Source organism: Lynx canadensis, chromosome B2 (genome assembly GCF_007474595.2).
Source record: "Lynx canadensis isolate LIC74 chromosome B2, mLynCan4.pri.v2, whole genome shotgun sequence".
Taxonomy (NCBI): Eukaryota; Metazoa; Chordata; class Mammalia; order Carnivora; family Felidae; genus Lynx; species Lynx canadensis.
The window spans coordinates 145,091,493-145,115,627 of NC_044307.1; the positions used below are offsets into that span (position 1 = coordinate 145,091,493).

Sequence of the window (24,135 nt, forward strand, 5' to 3'; positions counted from 1 at the left end):
CACCTTGTGATACCGAGGCGAGGTTAGATCAATGTTCTTTTCTGCCCTGTTGATAAGAGGGTAGCTTTAATGCTCTGCGTGTCCCGAGACTTTGTTTAGTCTCAGAAACCCGAGTTTCACGTGCAGGCGGAAGACTGCACGTTCACCAGTGCGCCCCACCCTCCCCCGGACTCACGGGACCCTCGGAGCCCCCAGGCCCGCGTGTGGGTAGTGAGCGTCTGCGTTGCACTGCGCCCTATTTCTGAGCATGGCATCACCTTTGGCGGCGATCCATTTGCTAAAGTTCACGGCGCCCTTCAAAGTCTCCGGTCGCCGCCTAATCCGGGCCGCGCGGCCCCTCCCGGGGTCCCCCGCGCCAGCCCCCCACCGGCCGCCCCGGGAGCAAGGGCGGGCACGGCCCAGCGCACACTCCCCGCTAGCGAAATCAGGCGGCCGTCGCGGGCCCCCGGCCCCCGGGCCAAGTGGCCCCGACGTGCCTCCCGGGCCGCCGCCTCGGTCGCCCACGCCGCCGGCCCCCGGCGCCGTTCCCCGCGCCCCTCCCCTCGCCGGCTCCCCGCCCGTCCGCTGCCGCGCCCGCCGCCGCCGCCGCCGCCCTCGGATGCTTGTCCCTCGCCGCCCGCCGTAGCCCGGCGCTGGCCGGTCGCCGTTCCCAAGATGGCCGCGGCGCGAGCGGCTCCTGCGGCGGGCTAGAGGCGGAGGCGGAGCCGAGTCACTCCCGCACTTCGGGGCTTCGGTTCCCCGCGCCAGGCTGCAGCTTACCGCCCGCCGCGGCCATGCGAGGCCCCGTGCACGGATGAGAGAAGCCGCCGCCGCCGCCGAGCTGGTCCCCCCGCCCGCCTTCGCCGTCACCCCCGCCGCCGCCATGGAGGAGCCGCCACCGCCGCCGCCGGGACCCGAGCCTGAGCCCGAGCCGGAGCGCTGCCGGGCGGCGAGGTGAGTGGGGCTGCCGCAGCGGCCCGGCGCCGAAAGCGGGTCGCGTCCCGGCCTGAGCTCGGTCGGAGGCCAAGGGGGCGTGGGGGCCTGCGCTTCCCGCCAGGTGGTGAGGGCAGCATCCAGGCTCCGCGGCCGGGTCAGAGGGGCGGGGTGCAGCCCTGGGACCGAGGGCACCGCGGCCGAGTCTGCCGAGGGACCCCTGCCCGAGACCGCGGGGCCGCCCGAGCGTCCAGCCCGCCGGCCCTCGCTGCAGCTTCGGTGCCCGCCCGGAACGCGGCGGGGCCGGGAGCGTAGTGGGGCACCCCTGGTCCTGCGGGAACTGTGACCTCGTCCCCGCCGCCAGCTTCAGACCCGGGGGCCGCGCAGAAATTGCTTCCATCGTGGCCAAACGAAAAATGCTCCTCCCTCTGCCCCAATTCGAGTGAAGAAGTAGACACTCGTGAAGCAGACACGCACTGGCGGGTCCCCTGCGTTCTCCTCCTGCCCTCTTTTTGCAACCCCCCTCCCCCTTTCGTTTGCTTGCCGTCTTTCCAGTGCGAAACTGCACTTCGTCTCCGCAAACAGGCAGGTTGGTTTCCCTTCCTGAGGGCCCTTGACCGCCTTCAGTAGTAGCATTGTGCAGATTGTTGCTCACACGTGCACGTAAAGTCCAGGATTGATTTCTCTAAAACTTTGCTACCGCCTGAAGCTCTAAGATGGAACTTTGGTACCCAAAGCATTTGTTGCATTCTGTGCCTTAGAGACTCTGTTAATTCGTTTCATGTCACCTTTTTTTTTTTTTTTTTCCCTGATTGGGAAGTCAGACTCACCATAACTAAGAATTTACCTCTTGTATTGCCTGTGTTTGTATGTTCAAACGTCCTCTTACCCCCTGTCCTTTGCATCCTAGAGTAAACTTGCAAACTGCTGCCCCCTGTCCCTTATAGTGAAAATACCTGCCGAGTTCCTCCTGCATTACTGTCTTGCTCTGTAGTTCCACGAATAAGGCGAGTGTCTTTAGTTTTCCTGCTTCAAGACATTTAAAACAATTTCTGTAGCTGTAGTTAGAACTGAACACAGGCGCCATATTCTTGCTTGTCGACCAGGTCAGCCCAAACAAATTTGTTTTATTTTTATAAGTTGTGAAAAAAAGTCATTCTTCGTTTCCCTAAATTCTGAGATACTTCTGTGAACTTTCAAGGAGCAGCTTCTCTAAATAATAGTACATGGTGTAATGAGAATTCATTTTGTTCCTTTTGAATGCATCTAACGTTTTTAGAAGTTTATCAAAAAGCTTATTGTATGAATTTGTTAGTAGGTTATCTTTGGGCATTTTGACTCATTTAAGTTTTTCTTTAAGAATAATAATAATAATAGCGAGGGGCTCCTGGGTGGCTCAGTCCACTAAGCATCAGACTCTTGATTTCGGCTCAGGTCAGGATCTCACGGTTTGTGAGGTTGAGCCCCGCATTGGGCTCTGCACTGACAGCAAGGAGCCTGCTTGGGATTCTGTCTCCCTCTCTCTCTGCCCCTCCCTCGCTTGTGCAAGCGCTTCTGCTCTTTCTCTCTCAAAACTAAATAAACTTGAAGAAGAACAATAGTGAACACTCATTAACTACTTAAAATGTGCCATTTTCTTTGCTTCCTTAATCTTTACAACAACCCTATGAGGTAGGGCCTGTTATTTCTCTTTACGAATGAAGAAACAGAGACACAAAGGTTAAGTGTCTTGTCTAAGGTTTCACAGCTAGTTGAACTCAGGTCTGGTTGCACATTACACAACCTTAAACACCCTGAAGAAGAGGTGTGATTTTTTTTTAAATTTTTTTAACGTTTATTTATTTTTGAGACAGAGAGAGACAGAGCATGAACAGGGGAGGGGCAGAGAGAGAGGGAGACACAGAATCTGAAACCGGCTCCAGGCTCTGAGCTGTCAGCACAGAGCCCGACGCGGGGCTCGAACTCACGGACCGTGAGATCATGACCTGAGCCGAAGTCGGACGCTTAACCGACCAAGCCACCCAGGCGCCCCGAGGCGTGATTTTATTACCCAGATGGGCAGATCAGAAGTTTATAATTCTGTGTAACGGTACTTTGGAAGGAAATAGATGTGATCCTTCTTAGGTAAAAGTAAAGAGAGAAGTGGAAATGTGCTGAAAAGGGACTGTTTCGCCAACTATAAAAAGAAACCTTGATTTTTCAGTCAGGTTTTGGTCTGCCTTTGTTATAATAAAAATAGGTCAGGATAAATGGGCTTCATCCAACTGGAAGTGAACAGCAGTGTGCAGAACAAGAAGATCTTAGAAATATTTTTCTTAGCAACATTGCAGTTAATTTTACAATAGCAAATCTGTAAAACAGATTATTTGACAAAGCTGTTATTTTGTCTTTCATACACCATCATTGTCACCACCACCTGTTCAGTATACAGAGCTGACCCCTGACGGACTTACTGTAGATCATTAGGACAACATGCTTCCAGGATTCTGCAAGTATTTATTTGGACTGCTTTTATTTATGTTTGTAACGATTTTAAAGAAGCTCCATATGCGTGTTCAAAATGACAGATGCCACATTTTAATCCTGGAGACCAATGACGTGGTGATTTGTGCTGCCAAGGTAACTGGTCTGGGGACAGACAGAATAAAACTCTTCGGCCATCTTTGTTCGTGTACTTTATGTTAACATGTCATTGATTAGGAAGGCTGTTCTAATGCCCAGGTCTTTTGCAGAACTCAGGTCTGCACATGTTGGCCAGCGCACCGCCGTGACCGGTGCCAGCCCTGCACATCTGCTTGGTGCGTGCTGACGTGAGGGTCACACAGTCACCAAGGAACACAAAACAGGTTGAGAGGTGACAGTGCTAATAGTTGTACTGCCTACAGGCGGGCACCGGGTAGTTCTTGCCCTTGCTTCTGATAAGGAATTAGAAGGGTGGCAGCTGTTCGTGATTTAACTTAGAAGTAAACATGTCTTAGAATTTTTCAAGCTTCTGGGTCATTTGTAGGAAGATCCTGAGATTATAAAGAGAGACGTTAAAAACAATTTGGAACAATTTACTTTTGGGATTTCTTGAATCTGCACTTAAAAAAACACAGAACTCAGATATTAAGGCTGATAAAAGACCGCTCCTATCTGTAACTTTTCGTTTAAAATATGTATGTTAAAATAGCCTCATTGTTCCTACTTCTTGACCTGGAAAAGTGCATGTTACCTGAACTTTAAAATCACCCTTTTTTAAGCCAGGGTACCTTTATTTACTATTTATGTAATATGTTGCCATAAGTTCATTTGAAAAAAAAAAAATGGGTTTCACTACAAAAGAGTTCTTGAATCTTGTGTCCCTTCTCTCTCTCAACTGGAATGTCCCCTTTGAGCCTCCGTGTTCCAATCTTGACATTGGAGGTCACCTATCCTCCCTAGCGAAATCCACCTTCTGGTGCAGCTGCAGACTGCCTGGGCCGCCTCAGTGATGGGCGTGGCTTGAGACCATTACAACGTTAGATCCCATTGGTGGGGGTGGCTTCCGGCAGAGAAGCAGTGACCATGCAGCAGCAGCAACAAAGGGCTCCAGCGAAGGCAGAAGCTTTCTCGCGTTCTGAAATGGGGACAGCTAGTGTTTCAAGAAGGACCTTGTAGTTCCCTTTAATTGTCATATGGTTGGAAGTTGCTTCTACTTCCTCCCGTGTCTTCTCTCGGTGTCTTGTAAATCTTGTTCTGAGCTCTACCTGAAAAATGGGGATATAAGGATTTGACTGCTTACTGGATACATTTGCTTTAATAACTTCCTGGTACTTAATAATTCCTCATTCCTCAATGATTATCTCTTTACTCATAGCATTCTGTTGTCTCAGCCTTCTTACTTGACTCGGTGGTATCCATTCCTTTTGGAGACATTTGCATGTTGCCTAAAAGTAGACCATTGGAAATAGTTTCTTTAAAGAGAAAATAGAAGAAATGTCAGAAAAGGAGTTTGGGCAGTGACTGCTGTGGGTCTTTTTGAGCTGGCATTCCCTCGGCAGGATAAGTTCCAGGTCCTGTGCTTCAGCCCCTGCTCAGCTTTGTCTCCACTGTATCCTTCTTGCCTATAGAAAGCCAGAGTACAATTAGGAAGTGGATTGGTGAACATGACATCAACAAGGGAAATTGGTTGAATGATATTAGCAACTCATGTTGACAGACCGGGGAGGTTGGCTTGTACCTCCTTCTTCTAGTATGAGAGGCGTGTGACAGAGTCTTACTCGTAAGCTTTCATTTCCCTAGACTTTGCACAGGCTGCTTTTTTCCCCTTCTCGTCACTCACTTCCCTCCGCTAGTTGCGTTATACTGTGTTTGTTTATAATCTTCAGTCTTACTTTAATTAGACTATGACAGACTTTGCTTTTCTGGCTATACTTTGAGGTATGTTGTATCCTTGTCCCTTAGAGACATTTGTTTAAAAAAACCCTCAGTGCTAGGTTTTTAGTAGTGGTAAGTCTCAAGGTCACCTAACTGTCTCCACCCACCGCATAACCCACCCCCCTGCAGCCACCCCCCACAAAGAATCCTGGGCATACTTTCTGAAAAAGGTGTGGCAGTGGTTGCTGCTTTCATAAAATGCTTTTTGACTCTCGGGAGTATTATGTTCAAAAAAAGATCATGATGGTATGTGGTTTTTCTGGATTTAAATCATTAAAATGAAAAAATTTAGAACCATGTTAGAATTCAGTGCCGCTATTAAAACCCCCGCTTTTTTAAAAAGAATATTCAGTGACATGGAAACATGCTCATGATAGAAGTCCTTCCAGAAAAGGCTTTATAGATAAGTGGGACCTGAGTACCTGGTTTTAAAAAGATTCTCAAGTAGTTCTGATGTTTACATACCCATCACTGCATTCAGTAACAGAGTAGGTGATGTTCTGCAAAAAGCTTTCCTACTCTGTTACTGAATGCAGTGATGGGTATGTAAACATCAGAACTACTTGAGGTGGCTGCACAGCTGGTATGTATTTCTCCGCCAGTGTGTCTGTCCTTCCTTTGCCCTCCCTGTTCCCATTGTCCTCTCTTTCTCTATTGGCTCTAGCTCCCTGCTTCAGGTTGGACCTGCCATCTTCCTCCGTGTTCCTGGCCGTAGGGATGGACACCTGACCCAAGCCGGTTCTTTGGAATTGGAGCTGGAGGAGAGCAGTGCTGTTTTTAATAACTATACATATGTGTATAAAATAACCAAAATGTGTACAATGTGGAGTTCTGAGCCTGGAGCTGGCTCCCTGAAGCTAGAGTCAGTCTCATGGAGAAGTACTTTGCTTTCAGGCAGTAACATTAATCCCCAGAGAAAGAGCAGAGGGGTCAAAAGGGCTCTTTGGTCAATTTCTTTTTATGCTAGGTTTACCCCCATTTTTCTCTTGATTTGAAATGTGAGTTCATAAATTCTCTGTTTTTGCTTAAATTATGAATAGTTTGAGTTGGGCTTCTTAATCCTAACTAATGCTCAGTATAGATCCCATTTTTAAAAAGTGTGTATCTACATAGAAAAAGGATTGAAAGGATACATACTAACTTTTTCCTAAGTTTTTTATAATTACCATGTTACATGTTCTTATTTTATAGTAAAAAGCTAATTATAGAGCCTAATTGCTTAACTAGTACATTTATAATTTTATGTGTCCTTACTTGGAATTGTTACTAAAATTGGAATTGATGAGATTCTATATTTTATATAAAGAGAATATGGTTGCCAGAATTTAAGTTAAATTATTTTAATTACTTAAATTTCCTTTTTTAAAACGTGTTTTTAGTATCTATGAACTAACTGCACTGACTGTATCGAGATGGTTTTCTTTAATTACCTCATCCTGGGTAACAGAATTTATAGGTTAGAAATAACACGAGCATTGGGGCGCCTGGGTGGCTCAGTCAGTTGAGCGGCCGACTTCGGCTCAGGTCAGGATCTCACGGTTTGTGAGTTTAAGCCTGCATGGGGCTCTGTGCTGACAGCTCAGAGCCTGGAGCCTGCTTCAGATTCTGTGTCTCCTTCTCTCTCTGCCCCTGCCCTCCTCATGCTCTGTCCCTCTCTCTCTCAAAAATAAATAAACATGAAAAAAATTTAATAAAGGAATTAAAAAAAAATAACGTGAGAGTGACAAAAACACAGTGTTTGCTTCATGATAGTTTCCATATTTATAGAACTATTGAGAATATATATCTTCGTCATGTATATTATGTTAAAATGCCTTCCCCTCTCTAAGAGGCCTGTGCAAAACCACTGTGTTTTCAAAGGAGCATTATTCCTTTGGAAAGTAGGTGTGGTAGGTACTTTCTTGTATCTCACAGACCTCAGACTCATATAATGGAGTGTAATTTGCCATAGATATTTATTCACTAACAGCATAGGCAAAGTGAGAATTTGTTTCTTACCTGTAAGAACATTCAGTTGACATATTTTGCAGACATCAGTGGAGGTATTAGTCTCAGGGATCATTTGGATGCCAAATGTTTATAAAGTAGCAGGGAAAGCTATTAAGAGGATATTAGGCATTCTGTCAAAAGCATTTCGTAAGTGGATTTGATTTCAGCATAATTTCAGAAGAAATAAGCCTTCTGTGGAGAAAAGTGGGTACTAAGCTTTAAAGCTGATCAGATTTGATGTTTTCAGTGGAAGCTTTTTGTGCATGTGAGCAGGCTATTTGAGGATACTGCTGAACTGTAGAATGTTCTGAATAGGGCTTCTTAGAGGACAGCTAGTTGGGAGACGTAAAATTAATAGAAATTGTCAACCTTTTTACTCTGTCAGTGGGAATATTTTGGAAGGAAATTTAATACATGCATTATTTTTATCGTGCCATTAAAAATCCTAAAGTCTTTTTATGTAGGAACCTAAAAATGTCATTATAACTTGATTTTCTTTCGTTCTTACTCAAATAAGGAATTAAGCACTTACAGTGCCAGTCTTACGGGTGGTAGGACTGTTAATATTGATTTCGTCCCACCTCTCAGTCGTTGCTTGTAGAATTACAAGAATTGGAGCTGGAAGGGAATTTGGAGCCGTGCCCTTCATTTTAGAGATGAGAAAAGACACCTAGAGGGGCTACTGCCTCACCAAGGTTACAGTTGAGGATCCAGGCCTCCAGGCTCTTGCTTCCCTTCCTTTTATGTCACACTGTGCTCCCCTGGTTAGGGTCCAAAGCTAAAGGTGCTCTTCAGCCACCTGACTGCCTAGGCCAGCATCCGCTCGTACCCACGTGACCAGTTACTCGGCAACTGGGGAATACTGTGTTTTCCGGATTGATTAGAGTTTACAGCATACAGCAGTGATGAAAGATTCATTTTCAGGAAAAAATGCACCTCCCCCCCAAACTCCCCCAAACTCGTTGTACACACCTTTTTTTTTTTTTCTCATGAAACTTTAAGTTCACAGAATAAAGAGGAACCACTGCTCAAACCTTTTTAGTTACCTTGCAGTTCTTTTCTGTACTCAGTCTCTAGATTAAGCAGACAGTAAGATTGTCATTTCTGTTCTGGGGTAGTGATATTGAAACTCTGGCCGTGACTGTGACCTACAGTAAGAAATAAATTTTACAACAGTATGTATATGTTACATAAGTGAAATAAAAATTTATCAGGTAATGTTTGGCCTGATATCAGGTAATGATACACTCTGATAATTCTGTTCTGTTAAAAAAGTTGTTCACCGTGATCCATTAAATTGATTTTATTACCCACAGATGGGTTGTGACCCTCACTTTGAACAACTACATGGCTCTACCAAAAATAAAAAAAGGTGCTGTTGTACTTTGTCCCTTGTCCCTTGAGATTAAGTCAGGAGAATGGCACAGCGCTTATCCACTGAGTGATAGTGGTGAAGAAGGTGGGCGAGGTTAGGATCTGAATATTTCTTCCTTGAAAACAGTGTAATTTCCTCAAGTCGAGAGTAAGAGCACATCTTACCCTGGCCCTTCCGGGCTGTTCTCTTGGTTGGTTATCCTTAAAACACAGCAATTGTAAAGGGAGGTTTAGAATTTAGGATTAATTTTAGAGGAAAATTGAAGTTGGAATATACGAATACCTTTGATATTTTATTTTTCTTTAAAACACTGATCTGTATTTACATTTTTTCAAATAGAGTGGCCCCTAAGTGGGGGGAAAATCCTATTTTCCCTTCCCCTGCCGTGTGTGTGTGTGTGTGTGTGTGTGTGTGTGTGTGTGTGCGCGCGCGCACAGCAGTTTTCAGTAAAGTATACTTTAAAAAATTTTTTTTTAACGTTTTATTTATTTTTGAGACAGGGAGAGACAGAGCGTGAACAGGGGAGGGTCAGAGAGAGGGAGACACAGAATCCGAAACAGGCTCCAGGCTCTGAGCTGTCAGCCCAGAGCCCGACGTAGGGCTCGAACTCACGGACCGCGAGATCATGACCTGAGCCGAAGTCGGCCGCTTAACCGACTGAGCCACCCAGGTGCCCCAGTGAAGTATACTTTTAAGAGAAGACGGCCTGGAGAGTGGAGAGTTGTCTTTTGCCCTCTCTTTACCCTGTTAGTTATTCCTCTTGCTCAGGGTCTTCTCTTCAGCATTACTTACTTCAGAGTCAACCTTTCCTTGGCCCCCTCCTCCTGTCCCTTAGGTTAAATTAGGTCCTTTTGTTACAAGTCCGCATAGCCCTTGTACTTGGCCACCGCAGCGTGTGTCACGTTTTGTAATGAGATATCTGTGAGCAGGTTTGCTCATTGTGCCTTGCCTTCCCCTAACGTTAAGCCCCGTGCAGGCAGGGACATGGTTTTGTTGACTTTTATATCCCACTTCCTGGTACTGCATCTAAAGGTTAGTAGGTTTCCCTGATACCTGTTGGACGCAGGCGACAGTGAATATGTTGGTTAGAGTGGGAATTTGGTATTAGATAGGCTTTGAATCTTACCTTTGATTGTTAGCTGTCTGCTCTTGGGATGTTATATAACCTCCCTCAGACTCAGTTCCTCATTTGAAAAACGGAAGAGTAGTAGCACCTACTTGCTACGTTAAGATTCAATGAAATAATGGCCTTTTTACATAAAGCGCTCCGTATATACTAGGTATCATGGTTACAGTTCTCTTTTCTTCCTTTTTGGTTTAAAATGAAAAAAGGGGAAGTCCACTGTAATTAATTTTCTTAAAAAGCCATTACAAATGGCTTAGGGACTAGCTACTTTTAAAAATAACTGCAATCATCTGCATTACCCAGGAAACATTTGTTTTTTCTATGTCTGCAGAAGTCAAAGAAGGGAGAAAAAGGATTTGGGGACCTGATTTTTAAAAATTCTTTCTTTTGCTTCACTTATTTGATTTATTTAGCGTATTATTCCTAAAGGTGTTTGGGATTCTGACTGTCCTTCAGAGGGTCTTAAAGCATGGTCTTGGAATCAGAAATTTTTTGTTACTGATTGAATAACTTGTTTAGGTTAGTAGGCACAGCTCAGTCTTTTTTTTTTTTGAAGTTCTTTTTAGTTGTTTATTTAACTTGACATGTCTATAACTTAGGTCAATATTAGTCTTTTTTTTTTTTAAGTTTATTTAGAGAGGTGGGGAAGGGCAGAGAGGGGGAGAGAGAGCATCCCAAACAGGCTCCTCACTGTCAGCACAGAGCCCAGTGTGGGGCTCGATCCCACAGACCACGAGATCAAGACCTGAGCGGAAATCAAGAGTCAGACGCTTAACTGACTGAGCCGCTGAGATGCCCCCAGTACTGTTCATTTTTTAAAATGCTGTATGCTGTATTCAAAAGTAATATTTTTCAGATTGATCTAGCTGCCTCCTCAGAAAAACAAATACAATTTGATTAATAAAACTAACTTAATCAGCCAGATATCTCACTGATTATAAAAGCTGCATATCTATTGTGTCTGAAAAATCTGAAAAGTATAAAGAAGAAAGTAACCCATCATAATCTTACCACCGAAATACAGTTACCATTAACATTTTAGCATTTATTTCCTGGGTTTATCTATGTGTGTGGTGTCTATGTGTGTGTGTGACACACATCCATAAATACATATATACATATATACACACACATTTTTTTCTCCATACAGTTTATCTTCAAAAGCTACCATATCATGAGCACCCTCTTATGTTGTAAACATATTTAATGACAGAGTATTCCTCTTTATGTATATGCCATAATTTAATTGTTCTTTTTTTCATTAAAATAATTTTTTTAATGTTTTATCTTATTTTTGAGGGACAGAGACAGAGTGTGAGCAGGGGAGGAGCAGAGAGAGAGGGAGACACAGAATCTGAAGCAGCTCTAGGCTCTGAGCTGTCAGCACAGAGCCCCATGCAGGCTTAAACTCACAAACCGTGAGATCATGACCTGAGCCGAAGTTGGTTGCTTAACCGACTGAGCCACGCAGGCGCCCCAGTTATTCTTGAATTGTTTTATAATACATGTTTCCACTTCCTGTTAATGACTTGATAAAAATCTTTATGTAAACTTTGAAGTATTTTAGATTATTTCTTTAACATAGATCACTAGGTCGTAAGATATTTAGAGTTTTAAGACTCTTGAGACGTCGCCACGTTTCCTTTTAGAAGGTACTCAGTTGTTTTACTCATACTGATGTGAAAGACAAAATGCACTGGATAATCTCAGTTACAAAAGCATAGTTTACAAAATTATGAGTTATGGATAGTTAAGAGAAAAGAGGTTTCTTACATAGTGGGACAATGAAACATTAGTTCACTAACAGTCTTCTAAACAAAAGCCGTAGTCATCCTTCATCAGTGCATTCAGTTCTAGGCAGTTCTGGTTCTGCTTGCTGTTTACTTAGTAGTTTTATGAATCCATCTTCTCGACTGGAGTTCAGAAATCCTGACTCAGTCCACTGGTATGGTCTTAGAGCTGTTGAAACATGCCATCAGAAGCCTGTACCCAAAAGTGCCTGGCACAGTCCTTTTCCCCAAGCTTTGGGACAGCCCTTCTTTGTTGAAGATAGGCATTCAGCCCTATAGCCGATTGCAAGTGCTTTCTGGGAAATGGCAGAGTATAACAAAAACCTATCTGTAGGTGATGGGAAACTTGACATGACTCTGGTTAATTTATTACTGCTAAGTTTCAAAAGTAGAAGATCTAGTGGGGATTCATGATAAGATTGAGGCAATGGATAAGAAATTTGGTTGTTTCTGTGACATGCAAAACAAGATAAAAGTCAGTCCAAAAATCTTTAGATAAAATATTTATAAACATAATGGTTAACTTTCCTGTCAAGAAAGAGTGGGTATTATGTCTAATTTATGAAAACGGAAAACATTTAATCTTTATAGAGAAAAAAGATCTTCACAGGTAACATATAATAGTCCAGATATAATAATATACCAACAATATACTAAATATACAGTTAGAATATTCCAAGACTATATCAAGAATACCAAGTAAAGAGATTCTGTAAATCTGGAACAGGTCTTAAACATCTATGTGTATTTATAAAATTCCACAGGTAAGTGATAATGAATTTCCATTTGAGAACCACTGGCCCAGATAATCCTAGATTCAAATTAAAGAACTTGGGACAGGGGAGCCTGGGTGGCTCAGTCAGTTAAGCGTCCAACTTTGGCTCAGGTCATGATCTCATGGTCTGAGTTCGAGCCCTGTGTCAGAGCCTAGAGCCTGCATCAGATTCTGTGTCTCCACCTCTCTTTGCCCCTCCCCCACTACTGCTCTGTCTCTCTGTCTCTCAAAAATAAATAAACATTTAAAAAATTAAAAAAAATAACTTGGGACTAAGTGAACAATATAAAAAAACATACCTGAATTATGCCTGAATATGGCTGTTGTCTAATATCCAGCAAAGTAGGTCCAGCACTCTGATCTAAGCGTGTCGTGGACAGTGAGGGCGTTGATAATTCTGTAAGAACTTCTCCTACAGCAGGCCATTTTTGAAATACTATGACATCTTACCCAGATGAATTTAACCTAAGCATCTCCTGTGATTTGGTAACTCATCAACATAGTGACACATCAAATAAATCTTATTATTTCTAGCACCTCTCCTTTTACAAGAAGAAAAAACAAATCCTTTGTGATTTTCCAAGGCCCCTGTGGGAAATCTCCAAGACAGTTATAGGTGTAAACAAATATACTATTTAGGATTTAATTTTGGGAAGGCAAGTATAGAAAGTTGTCAGGAGTTCTGAACACTTTGGTTAAGATAGGATTATGACTTACCAAGAAGTGATGCTTGAGTATATATTTAACCAAAGTAACAATAAAGATTTTCAAAGTAAACATAGGGGGTGCTTGGGTGACTCAGTTTCAGCTTAGGTCATGATCTCGAGGTTTGTGAGATTGAGCCCTGCACTGGGTGGGGCCTGCTTGGGATTCTCTTTCTCCCTCTCTCTCTGCCCCTGCCCAGCTTGTGTGATGCTCTCTCCCTGCCCCCTAAATAAATAAATAAAATTAAAAAAAAAAGTGAACATGGGCGTAACATGATTGGTTGTAAAGGACCTTTCCTGCACGAGAAACTTTTGCTTTCTTAAACAATGAAGAACAGTTCAGGCAGTTACAGTATGGGAGTGTTCATTAATGGAGAGTGTCTCAAAGAGGAGGGAGAAAGCTTGTTTTATGAAACATGGAAATCATAGAGGAAGATAGAGGTGGGTCTCTAATAGGCAAGGACATGGTGGCCCCTCAGCTTAGCCATTTCTTGGACCACAAAAGGGTGGAGGGTTTCTTATTGATCGCTCTCATCCAGGAGCACAGAGCTCAGATGAAACTGAACAGTTTTCACAAGTGTTATGTGTAAGCGCCCAGCTCACCGTGTTTTATTTATAACATTGAGTATCTTCATTTGCGTCAAGTAATTTGAAGTAATTTACTTAATTGTGAATATCTGGACATAACTTTTACGGGCTCTAAAAAAACTCTAAAGAAATTTTTTTTTTTCTTTTTAAAAAATTGCTTTGGTTCATACTTATTCACGTGCTTTTGCTCTTGGATAGACTTCATTTTTGGCTGCCTAATGTTCATTTAACTTACTGAAATGAACTTCTAAATAGTATTTCATCAAATATAAGATGCTCTTGATTGTCAGATGCACTATGATTTTATATATCACAAGGGAAAAAATACTGCAATTAAACTATGACACAGTGCTTTTTATATCATTGTAGGAAGTAGTGTAATATCAGAAATGTTAAGATGTGGAAAATGCATGTTTTAAAATCAGTGAAATAGGGGAAGGTCTTGACTCCCATTGTTTTTAAACTTGATGTGATATATATGGTGGTGTATATACAGAGGAAGCTGCTGGCTTCTACATGATTCTGATAAATTCACGAAGAGTATAAAGGAAGTGGGATGGGGAAGAAAGTGGGATGTAGTTAATTTTTATTACAGAAAATTTGGAATAATCTCAGTCTACCAGTGGGAACTTTTGTGTAGCAAACTGGATGCTGACTCAGTTCTCTGATGTTTCTATTCCAAGAGGCTGTTGGTGATCTTAATTTAACCAGTCCTTTCTTGGACTTTTAGGGTGTTTCCATTTCTTTTCCTATTATAAACAACGTTATGGGCATTCTTTTTAGCTCAATCTTTTTTTTTTTTTTAAGTTTATTTTGAGAGCGAGAGCGAGCGAGTGTGTGCACATGTGAGGGGGGTGGGGCAGAGAGGCGAGAGAATCGCAAGCAGGCTCGGTGCCGTCAGCACAGAGCCCGACGTGGGGCCCCGTCTCACGAACCGTGAGATCATGACCTGAGCTGAAATTGAGTCGGCACTTAACTGACTGGACCCACCAAGGCGCCCCTTTTTAGCTCAATCTTTATGTGTATCCAGGATGTTTTATTAGGATAAAATTCTGAAAATGTAATTGCTGTATCAAAAAAATATGCTTTTATATTCTTTAGTTACAGTCTGCTATCCTTTAAATACAGAATTTTACATAGTGAGTTTATATATAAGGGAGGCAACGGTACAGGCTGTTGGCAGAATTTGGTAATACAGAGATGAAAGAGAAGCCAGTTGACCCATTAGGCAGGACCTGGTAAGTTCTTCAGGTTTTTTTTTTTTTAAGTTTTTTTTAATTTTTTTTTTTTCTTCAAAGTTTTATTTTATTTTTTTTGGGACAGAGAGAGACAGAGCATGAACGGGGGAGGGGCAGAGAGAGAGGGAGACACAGAATCGGAAACAGGCTCCAGGCTCTGAGCCATCAGCCCAGAGCCCGACGCGGGGCTGGAACTCCCGGACCGCGAGATCGTGACCTGGCTGAAGTCGGACGCTTAATCGACTGCGCCACCCAGGCGCCCCTTTTTTTTTAAGTTTTTTAATAGTATTTCTTGTTGTATAATATAATACAAATACTTGCGTATGTGTGAAATGGGTAGCCTGATAAATTATCCAGCAGTGCACGTGCCCTGATGTGAGATCGCCCAGGTGAAGAAGTAGACCGTGAGCAGTCTCCTAGAAATCCTCTCTGGCCCCCACACAGCCACTTTTCTGCCTCTCCCCATTACCCGGACACTTGCTGATATTTTCCAGCTTTCATGCAATATGATGTTTTGTGAAATTCACCTGTGTGGTTTGTTTTGGGTAGTCATGGTTCTTTTACTCTTGTTGCTGTAAAATATGTAAAATGTTCTGTTGTGTGGATGTATCACAGTGTATGTATTCATTATTTTTTAACCATAGTAACCATCTCTTTTTAAATTAAAAAAAATGTTTTTACTTACTTTTGAGAGACAGAGACAGACCAAGAGCAGGGGAGGGGCAGAGAGAGAGAGAGAGAGAGAGAGAGAGAGAGAATCCGAAGCAAGCTCCAGGCTCTGAGCTGTCAGCACAGAGCCTGAAGCGGGGCTTGAACCCACGAACCATGATATCATGACGTGAGCCAAAGTTGGATGCTTAACTGACTGAGCCACCCAGGTGCCTCAGCCATAGGAACCGTCTTTAAGTGTGCAGTTCAGTAGGGCTTTATGTCCATTCATTCACACTGCTGTGCATCAAGTCTCTAGAACTCTTTTCATCTTGTAAAAGTGAGACTCTGCTCATTAAATAACAGCTTCCCACCCCCCCCCCCCTTCCCACCCCTCTGGTCTCTGGAACCCCCATTCTACTGTCTTGTCTGCTTGTCTCTTCCAGGTTCCTCATGTAAGTGCAGTCATACAGCATTTGACTTTTTTGTGACTAGATTATTTCACTTAGCATAACGTCCTCAAGCGTCATCCGCGTCGCAGCATGTCAGAACTTCCTTATTAAGGCTGAATAATATTCCCTTGTGTGTATATACCACATTTCGTTTGTCCATTCATCTGTCTGTGAACACTTGGGTTGCTTCCATCTTTTAAGGTTTTATAATTTTAAAGATCTTTGATGTATATTGCCAAATGCTCTTCAGAAAACTTGTGTTCAGGGGTGCCTGGGTGGCTCGGTCAGTTAAGCATCCGACTCTTGATTTTGGCTCAGATCATGATCTCACAGTTTGTGGGCTTGAGCCCTGCATCAGGCTGTGCACTGTTAGCTGTTAGCACAGAATGTCTCCCTCTCTCCCTCTGCCTCTCCCCTGCTTGCTTTCTATTTTTCTCAAAATAAATAAAAATAAAATTTGTGTTAATTTTCACTAGGAACATGTGAACTTTGTCTTGCCATTACAATGATCATTAAAAAAAATTTTTTTTTAATGTTTATTCATTTTTGAGAGAGACAGAGTGCATATGGGAGAGGGACAGAGAGAGAGGGAGATACAGAATCTGAAGCAGGCTCCAGGCTCTGAGCTGTCAGCACGGAGCCCGACGCAGGCCCAAACTCAAAAACCGTGGGATCATGACCTGAGCCAAAGTCGACACTTAACCAACTGAGCCACCACCAGGCGCCCCTACAGTGATTATTTTTAAGTCTTTGTTAGTGTTTTGATTACTTGTGAGGTTTAACTATGTCAATTGGTTACTTACGTTTCTTCCTTTTGTGTCTTTTTTTTTTTTAATTTTTTTTAACGTTTATTTATTTTTGAGACAGAGAGAGACAGAGCATGAACGGGGGAGGGGCAGAGAGAGAGGGAGACACAGAATCGGAAGCAGGCTCCAGGCTCCGAGCCATCAGCCCAGAGCCTGACGCGGGGCTCGAACTCGCGGACCGCGAGATCGTGACCTGAGTCAAAGTCGGACGCTCAACCGACTGAGCCACCCAGGCGCCCCTTCCTTTTGTGTCTTAAAAATTATTCATATATCGTTCTTCTTGACTGTGAACTACTTGAGGGTAGTAACTATCATCTTAGACATTCTTTTTATCCCTGAACTGTCTAGTTCTATGTCAACTACATGATATGCCCAGGATGTGTTTGGTAAATTAATGAATACGTTTGTGTGTGGTTGTATTGGGACCTCATAAGACTGTATCCTGATACAGGATAATACTGTCCTTATGGTACTTTTTGTTTGTGACCAGTTATGAAAACATTTCTGAAAGTAGTTGCATAGAAAACAGTCTCAAGTAGTATTTGATAACTAGACTCAAGTAACATTCGATTAGAAGTTATCTTTATTGCAGGCTTTTTTTTTTTTTTTTTTTTTACATTTCTTAGGTTAAACCAATATGTATTAGTTTTTTCAAATAGGCAGCTTTAAATAAAAGTCATTTTGATCTATTACATTTCTTTTTTCTCCTTAGACCTTAGCCCATCTAATCGTATAATTGCCTACCCCTTTATTTTCTTTTAGGTAGAGTAGATAAGCTTGATGATACTATTCAGTCTAGGCTTAGGATCATACCATTAATCACTTTGCTGTATGGCTGTTTTTAATCCTTGTTAAGTACTCAACCACTAACAGTTTAAATATTTGGACAGTTTCGAAGAGAACTTATCTTGCCACATATGGGTGTCTGATACAAAGCATTTTGTGCAACTTTGACTGCTCTGGAACTTTTGAGTTATGTTCATCGAAGGCTATGAGGTTGTCCTTTGGTGTGGCTTTGATTATGCTTTTTGTGCCTCTTACTCCTCGGGGTGTTTGGAGCGGATGCTCCTTGGAGGATCCTAAGGCAGCTGTCAGAGTGAGAACTCTGACACTCTGGTGACTTTGCTTAGACACCTCGTGGGTGTGTGATTCCAGGAGTGCTTGTCGGGGAGTAAGTGAGGAGAGCCCCAAAGAGAAGGGTGAGAGCATTGGCGGGGGTGGGGGTGGGGCACAAACGAGTGGGGAGAGGTGGGTACCAACACGCTTCCTGACTCACAGGAGCAGTCACTGTCCCAACAGGTTTATACAAGGAAAGTCTTACGAAGAATTATAAAGGAAAATGCTTTTAAGGAAAGTTTCTTTGGCAGCATATGTCAAATAAACTCCTTTAGCGAGAGGTTCCCAAACAGGTGCTCAAATTATCAGCCTGCAGTGAATTGATAAAATGACAGGGTGGTGATGTTTTTCTATAAAATTACACTTATTTTCCAGGCTAAATTGTATGTTTTTGGAGATGATGGTGGCAGTAGATTTTATGTATTTTCTGTATCTTTTACTTGGCAAAGCAAAATGGTGGCAACCTCTTATTGTTTGGTTGCCTTTCAACACCTCTTCCCCCGCCCCCAGTCACACACTTAATTTTGGAAATCATGTCTTGAACTAAAACAAATAATTTAGAAGTTGTTTGATTACACTCACTTATCTGATGAAGTAGGATGTCGGAAGTAAATTGGGGAGAAATTCTTCTGGAAATATCAGAAACGTCTGCCATGAAGTTCAACTTCAGAGCTGAGTTTTTACTTTGTAAAAGAGTTTTGCTTGGCTCTTTGAATATCCAGAGGTTACTGAACAGGAAACCAAAAGGAGTATGTGCGTATTGAGGAATGATTTCTAAAAAGGGAGACTGGCTGGCCTGACTCTGTGCAGTAGATTTAAGAACCCCACCTTAACTCTAGTGACAGGTAGTCAGTAGTAGTTTGTGTCCTCATCCCGTTTTAACTATTAAATATCCTGTACCGTTTATTAATCTCCCTTGAGCCCGGCTCTTGAATTAAGTGTCAGACAGTGATAGGCCAGACCATGGGGCGGCTAGTGGTGGATAAAATGAAGACATGGCTTGACCTGATGACCAGGCCCTCTACGGGCCTTGATTAGCCCCAGGGAGCTTTGTGAGTTACAAATCTCCCCACCTTCAGGTTGAGCTAGAATCAGGGAGGCCACAAATTTCAGTGAATCCCACTGGTGAAGAGACCTTACGGTGCGTCCCCACACACGTTTGCCCTTCAGCAGCAGCCAAATTTCAGGCTGACGCTGGCGGTCCAGGCCAAATAGACCCGCTGAACTCCTTGCCTCTTAGAATTCAGAATCTGCATTCACACTGACCATCTTCCCAGTTCCTCAGTGCGCTGTGTTCTTCCTCAGCTTCTCGCCTTTCCTAGATTGTTTCCTGGGTGTCGGCTGCTCCTTCCTGCCTTTTCCACTGGAGTCCTTCCCGAAGGCACTCCACTTGTGAATATCCCCACACTCCCCCAGACAGATAGTAGTTTTATGACATAATAAGCATAATGTAAAATGTGCCTTGCCTTCAGGGGATTTATAATGTAGTTAAGGAGAAGAGATAAAATAATGGAAATTTGATAACTCATCGTCTGGTGCAGAAATGGTGATAAATTTACACCTGCATCTACTTGTGTGCCGTCATCTGGGTGCTGTAACCTGCTGTTTTACGTAACGATGACAACAAGCTTGTAAAATAGATGTGCATTTTTCAGATGAGGAAAATGAGACTTGAAGAGACAGACTAGGTGAGAATACCTGGAGCTGGGACTCATCTGTATTTGTTATGCCTCAGAGTCTGTGGTTCTCTATCTTATGTGCTATGTCCTTAGGCATAAATGTGAAAGGACATGGTGAAGGATCTAAACAATAGCTTGTTTTAGCAAGAATACCACAAGAATGATTAATTGCCAAGTGCATTATGCAGGAATGGGAAGAGGTCTCTTTAGGCTGAGGTGGGCACGTTATGTTATCTGAATGTATTGTGAGCGATTGCCATGTCAGTAAAAATATTAAAACATCGTTTTTAATTGGCTCCATCATACTCCTTTTTATGGTTATACCATAACCTATTTAAGTTATTACCAGTTTCTGTTTTAGATAGGACTGCAGTCGGGGTGCTCTTGTAAAATTAACTTCTGAATGTAGGATTCAAAAGGAGTCTTCTGAACACTTTTAAGATTTTTAATATCTATTGTTAAACATTTGCTTTTGGGAAGATTGTACAAATGTACAGTGGGCCACAAATAGTACTTACTGTACTTTGCCCTTTGTAGCTCTGAGTATTAAAAGAAGCCTTTACTAATTTAATAGGTCAGAAGGGGTTATCTGGTTTTAATTCGAGTGTCTGGTTACTGGTGTAGGTGGAACTGTTCTCATGTTTTATTGCTATTTAAATTTGTTTTGTGAATTATCTTTTTGCATTCTTTGCTTATTTTCCTGTTGATGTCTTAGGGTTTTTCTTGCCAGATTTAGTGAGCCTTTTATAAATTCAGGACAATGTGTTCTTTTTCTCCATTTTAGCTTTTAATATGGCTTAGTTTTTTAAAAATATATTAGCGTTTTAAATGTTCACACAGTTAAATCCTAAAAAAATTTTTTTAATGTTTATTTATTTTTATTTTTTTTAACATTTTATTTATTTTTGAGAGAGACAGAGACAGAGTCTGAGCCGGGGAGGGGCAGAGAGAGAGGGAGTCACAGAATCCGAAGCAGGCTCCAGACTCCTGGCTGCCAGCACAGAGCCCGGCGTGAGGCTCAAACTCACAAGCTGTGAGATCATGACCTGAGCCAAAGTTGATACTTAACCGACGGAGCCACCCAGGTGCCCCCACATAGTTAAGTCTTTTAGTTTTCTTCCATTTATTAAAGCTAGAGAGTCCAACACATGAAATTAAGGGAAAATAATTTTAGACCCATTTTCTGGAAAAATAACAAATATTTATTTATTTGTAAATATTTATAACATAACATAAATATTTATAATATATAAATAAGTATTTATAACATAAATATCATTTTCTGTGATATTTTCTGGAAGATTACTGTAGGCTACATGCAAGCTGTAAAGGAGCTTATAATATGGGCTTTATGTATTTTTACATCATTGGAAACCTTCTTGCAGTAAGTTGTGCACATAGTAGGTCCTAACTGTCGATGGAATGAATAAGAGTTAATTCAATGAATTATCACTGATAACCACTTCAGTAAATTTCACTGGTTCTTGGCACCTTTTCCTCTGGATTCTCTGTATGCACTCATTTTCTGAGAACTAGTGAACTAATAAAAAGACACAGGAGTGCCCTTTCTTTTAGGCTTATATTTCTACTGCTTTTTGCATCACTGGTACTATATGTTACATGCCTGGTAAGAGCTTTGTTCCTGGAAATGGTATTTGAGTGAGAGTTAATGTAGAACGTGTCGTAATATCCCAGTTTCCCTTGTTTTAGTAGAAATATTCGATTGCCTTCCTCTCAGATCCTGCTAGTTTGCTAGTGCTTTTTCATTTTTTTTTCAGAATTTGAATAAGTGATTAAATGAGTTAATTTGGTATGTGGAGATCTGTACCATACAGTTTTCCAAATTTATTACTATTCACAGTTTCTTTAAGAAATGAACAGGTGAGATAGACTTTCTTGGTATTAAGGTGCTAAAAGCTTGTACTAACCTTAGTGTATATATATTTGGATTCCGGACTATCGAAAGCATTGCACATCTAATTGATCAGAAAGTAGTCAGAATTGTAATTTACATGGAGCATAAGAGAACTATAGGAGTAGGGATCTTGCTTTTATTGTTTTGTTTTGTTTTTTAAATAGCTTTCTGTGCATCAGGAAGTCTCTGATTCACATCCAGGTGTTCCCCCCAACCCCAAGGGGGAAAAAAAAGCAAAAGAAATAAAGTAGCTTTATTGAGATATAATTCATATACCATATAATTCACCTATCTGAAGTGTCCAGATCAATTGGTTTAATACTTTCACGGTTTAATACATCTGTGAGTGTATATGTGGCCACTACCACACTCAATTTTAGAGCATTTGAATCACCTCAAAAAGAAACTCTACACCCTTTAGCTATTGCCACCCTCAAATCCCCATGCCCTTCAACCCTAAGTAACCATTAATCTGCTTTCTGTCTCTGGATATTTGACTGTTCTAAACATTTTATATAAATTGAAGGATACAACATGTGGTCTTTTGTGATTAACTTCTTTCCCATAGCATAATGTTTTCAAGTTTCATCCATGATATGCCATGTATCAGTCTTAATTCCTTTATACGGCTGAATAATATTCCTTTTAAAGGATTTAATATATTTTGTTTATCCATTCATCATTTGATTAACATTGAGTTGTTTCCACCTTTTGGCATTATGAATAATGCTGCTATAAACATTCATGCACAAGTGTTTGTGTGGACACGTGTTTTCATTTTTCTTGGGTAAATACTTAGGATTGCAACTGTTCCATCGTATGTTTTCCAGTGTGACTGCACCATTTAACATTCCCACCAGCAGCTTAGGAGAGTTCTGATTTCTTCACCTCCTGGCCCACACTTGTAATTATCTAACTTGTTGATTATAACTATCCTATTGGGTATCCAATGCCATCTTTTGGTTTTGATTTACACTTTCCTAATGGTGGTGAGCATCTTTTCAGATGCTTGTTAGCCATTTACATATCTTCTTTAGAGAAGTGTCTATTCAGATCCTATCTCCATTTTTAAATCGGGTTCTCTGTCTTTTTATTACTGAGTTATAAGAGTTCTTTGTATATTCTTGATGTGTCCCTTATCAGATATATGATTAGCAAATATTTTCTCTCGTTCTGTGGATTATCTTATTCACTGTCTTGATAGTGCCTTTTGATGCACAAACATTTTAAATTTTGATGAAGTCTAATTTATCTATTTTTTTCCTTTGTTGCTCATGCTTTTGAGTCCGTATCTAAGGATCCATTGCCAAATCTGAGGTCCTACAAATTTACCCCAGTTTTTGTGTAAGAGTTTTATAATTTTAGCTCTTACATTTAGATCTTTGATGCATTTTGAATTGATTTTTGTATAGTGTGAGTTAAGGGTGCATCTTCGTTCTTTTGTATGTGGTTATCTGTTTATCCGAGCACCATTTGCTGAAAAGACTCTTCTTTCCCCATTGAAGGTCTAGGCACTTTTGTCAAAAGTCTGTTAAGTTTATATCTGGACACTCAGTTCTGTTCCATTGACCACACTGTCTTAATTGTTGTTACTTTTGTAGTAATTGCAACAGGAAATCGGGAAGGTGAGTCCTTCAACAGTAGTCTTTATGGGATTGTTTCGGTTACCTTTATCTTCTAACACCTTGTATCCCTGTGCCTAGAATAATGTTTAGGATATAGTAACTATTAGTAAGTATTTATTGCAAGGATGCTTTAAAGTAACTAATTCAGCTTCAATTTAAGCGGTAAATTGATTCTTTAAAAAGAATTTTCCAACTGTAGCCAACACTTTTTCAGTATATTTTGTAAGATATCTCAGTTCCTTATTATTTCTATCTCTGTTAATAAAAGTTTCTAGTAATGCAATATATCATGGGAGTATGTTGCTTTATTAAAGGTCCTGTAGGCACTGAGGAAAGAATCATAGATGAAAAAAACATCAACAAAAGTAGTAGTGATTAACCAACACAATATCAAGCTGTAAGGAAGTATCGAGACTCAGTATAGTTAAAGTTATTCTTGTAGAAGAGGGATATACTTGTTTATTTAAGTATAAATTTTCAGAAATTGAGTGGCTTCTTGGGGCGCCTGGGTGGCTCAGTCGGTTAAGCGTCCAACTTCAGCTCAGGTTGTGGTCTCATGGTTTGTGGGTTCGAGCCCTGCATTGGGCTCTGTGCTGACAGCTCAGAACCTGGAACCTGCTTCAGATTCTGTGTCTCCCTCTCTCTGCCCCTACCCTGCTCACACTCTGTCTCTTTCTCTCTCTCAAAAATAAATAAATGTTAAAAAAATTATAAAAAAAAAAGAAATCGAGTGGCTTCTTGTCTTAATATATTAGAAATTTTGTTTGGATGATTGTAGCTAAGTCAGAAAAATTTAGGGGCATTTTTTTTCTGTTAATGATTTTTTTTTCCCCTCAGCAGTAGAAATTAGAGTAATAGAACTACTTACAGTTTTTCTGACAAGCAGACATGAGAAACTGCCAAAAATGCTATGTATTTGTTTGGTGTTCTGGTGCCATCTATAGTTGAAAAGTATGTCATTTTTAAAATATTCGTATATTTAAGTGATATCAGTTTTGT

The 24,135-nt window shown here is 41.4% G+C and overlaps 1 protein-coding gene across 1 annotated transcript in view; it reads left to right on the forward strand.

Moving 5' to 3' along the window:
• Positions 1-793: 793 nt before the first annotated feature.
• The window catches only part of MAP3K4 (mitogen-activated protein kinase kinase kinase 4), a 111,705-nt gene continuing 88,363 nt past the window's right edge, over positions 794-24,135 (forward strand). Inside the window, exon 1 of the mRNA XM_032593352.1 lies at positions 794-933. Coding sequence (XP_032449243.1) covers positions 794-933 — 140 coding nt within the window. The remainder of the gene's footprint in view (positions 934-24,135) is intronic.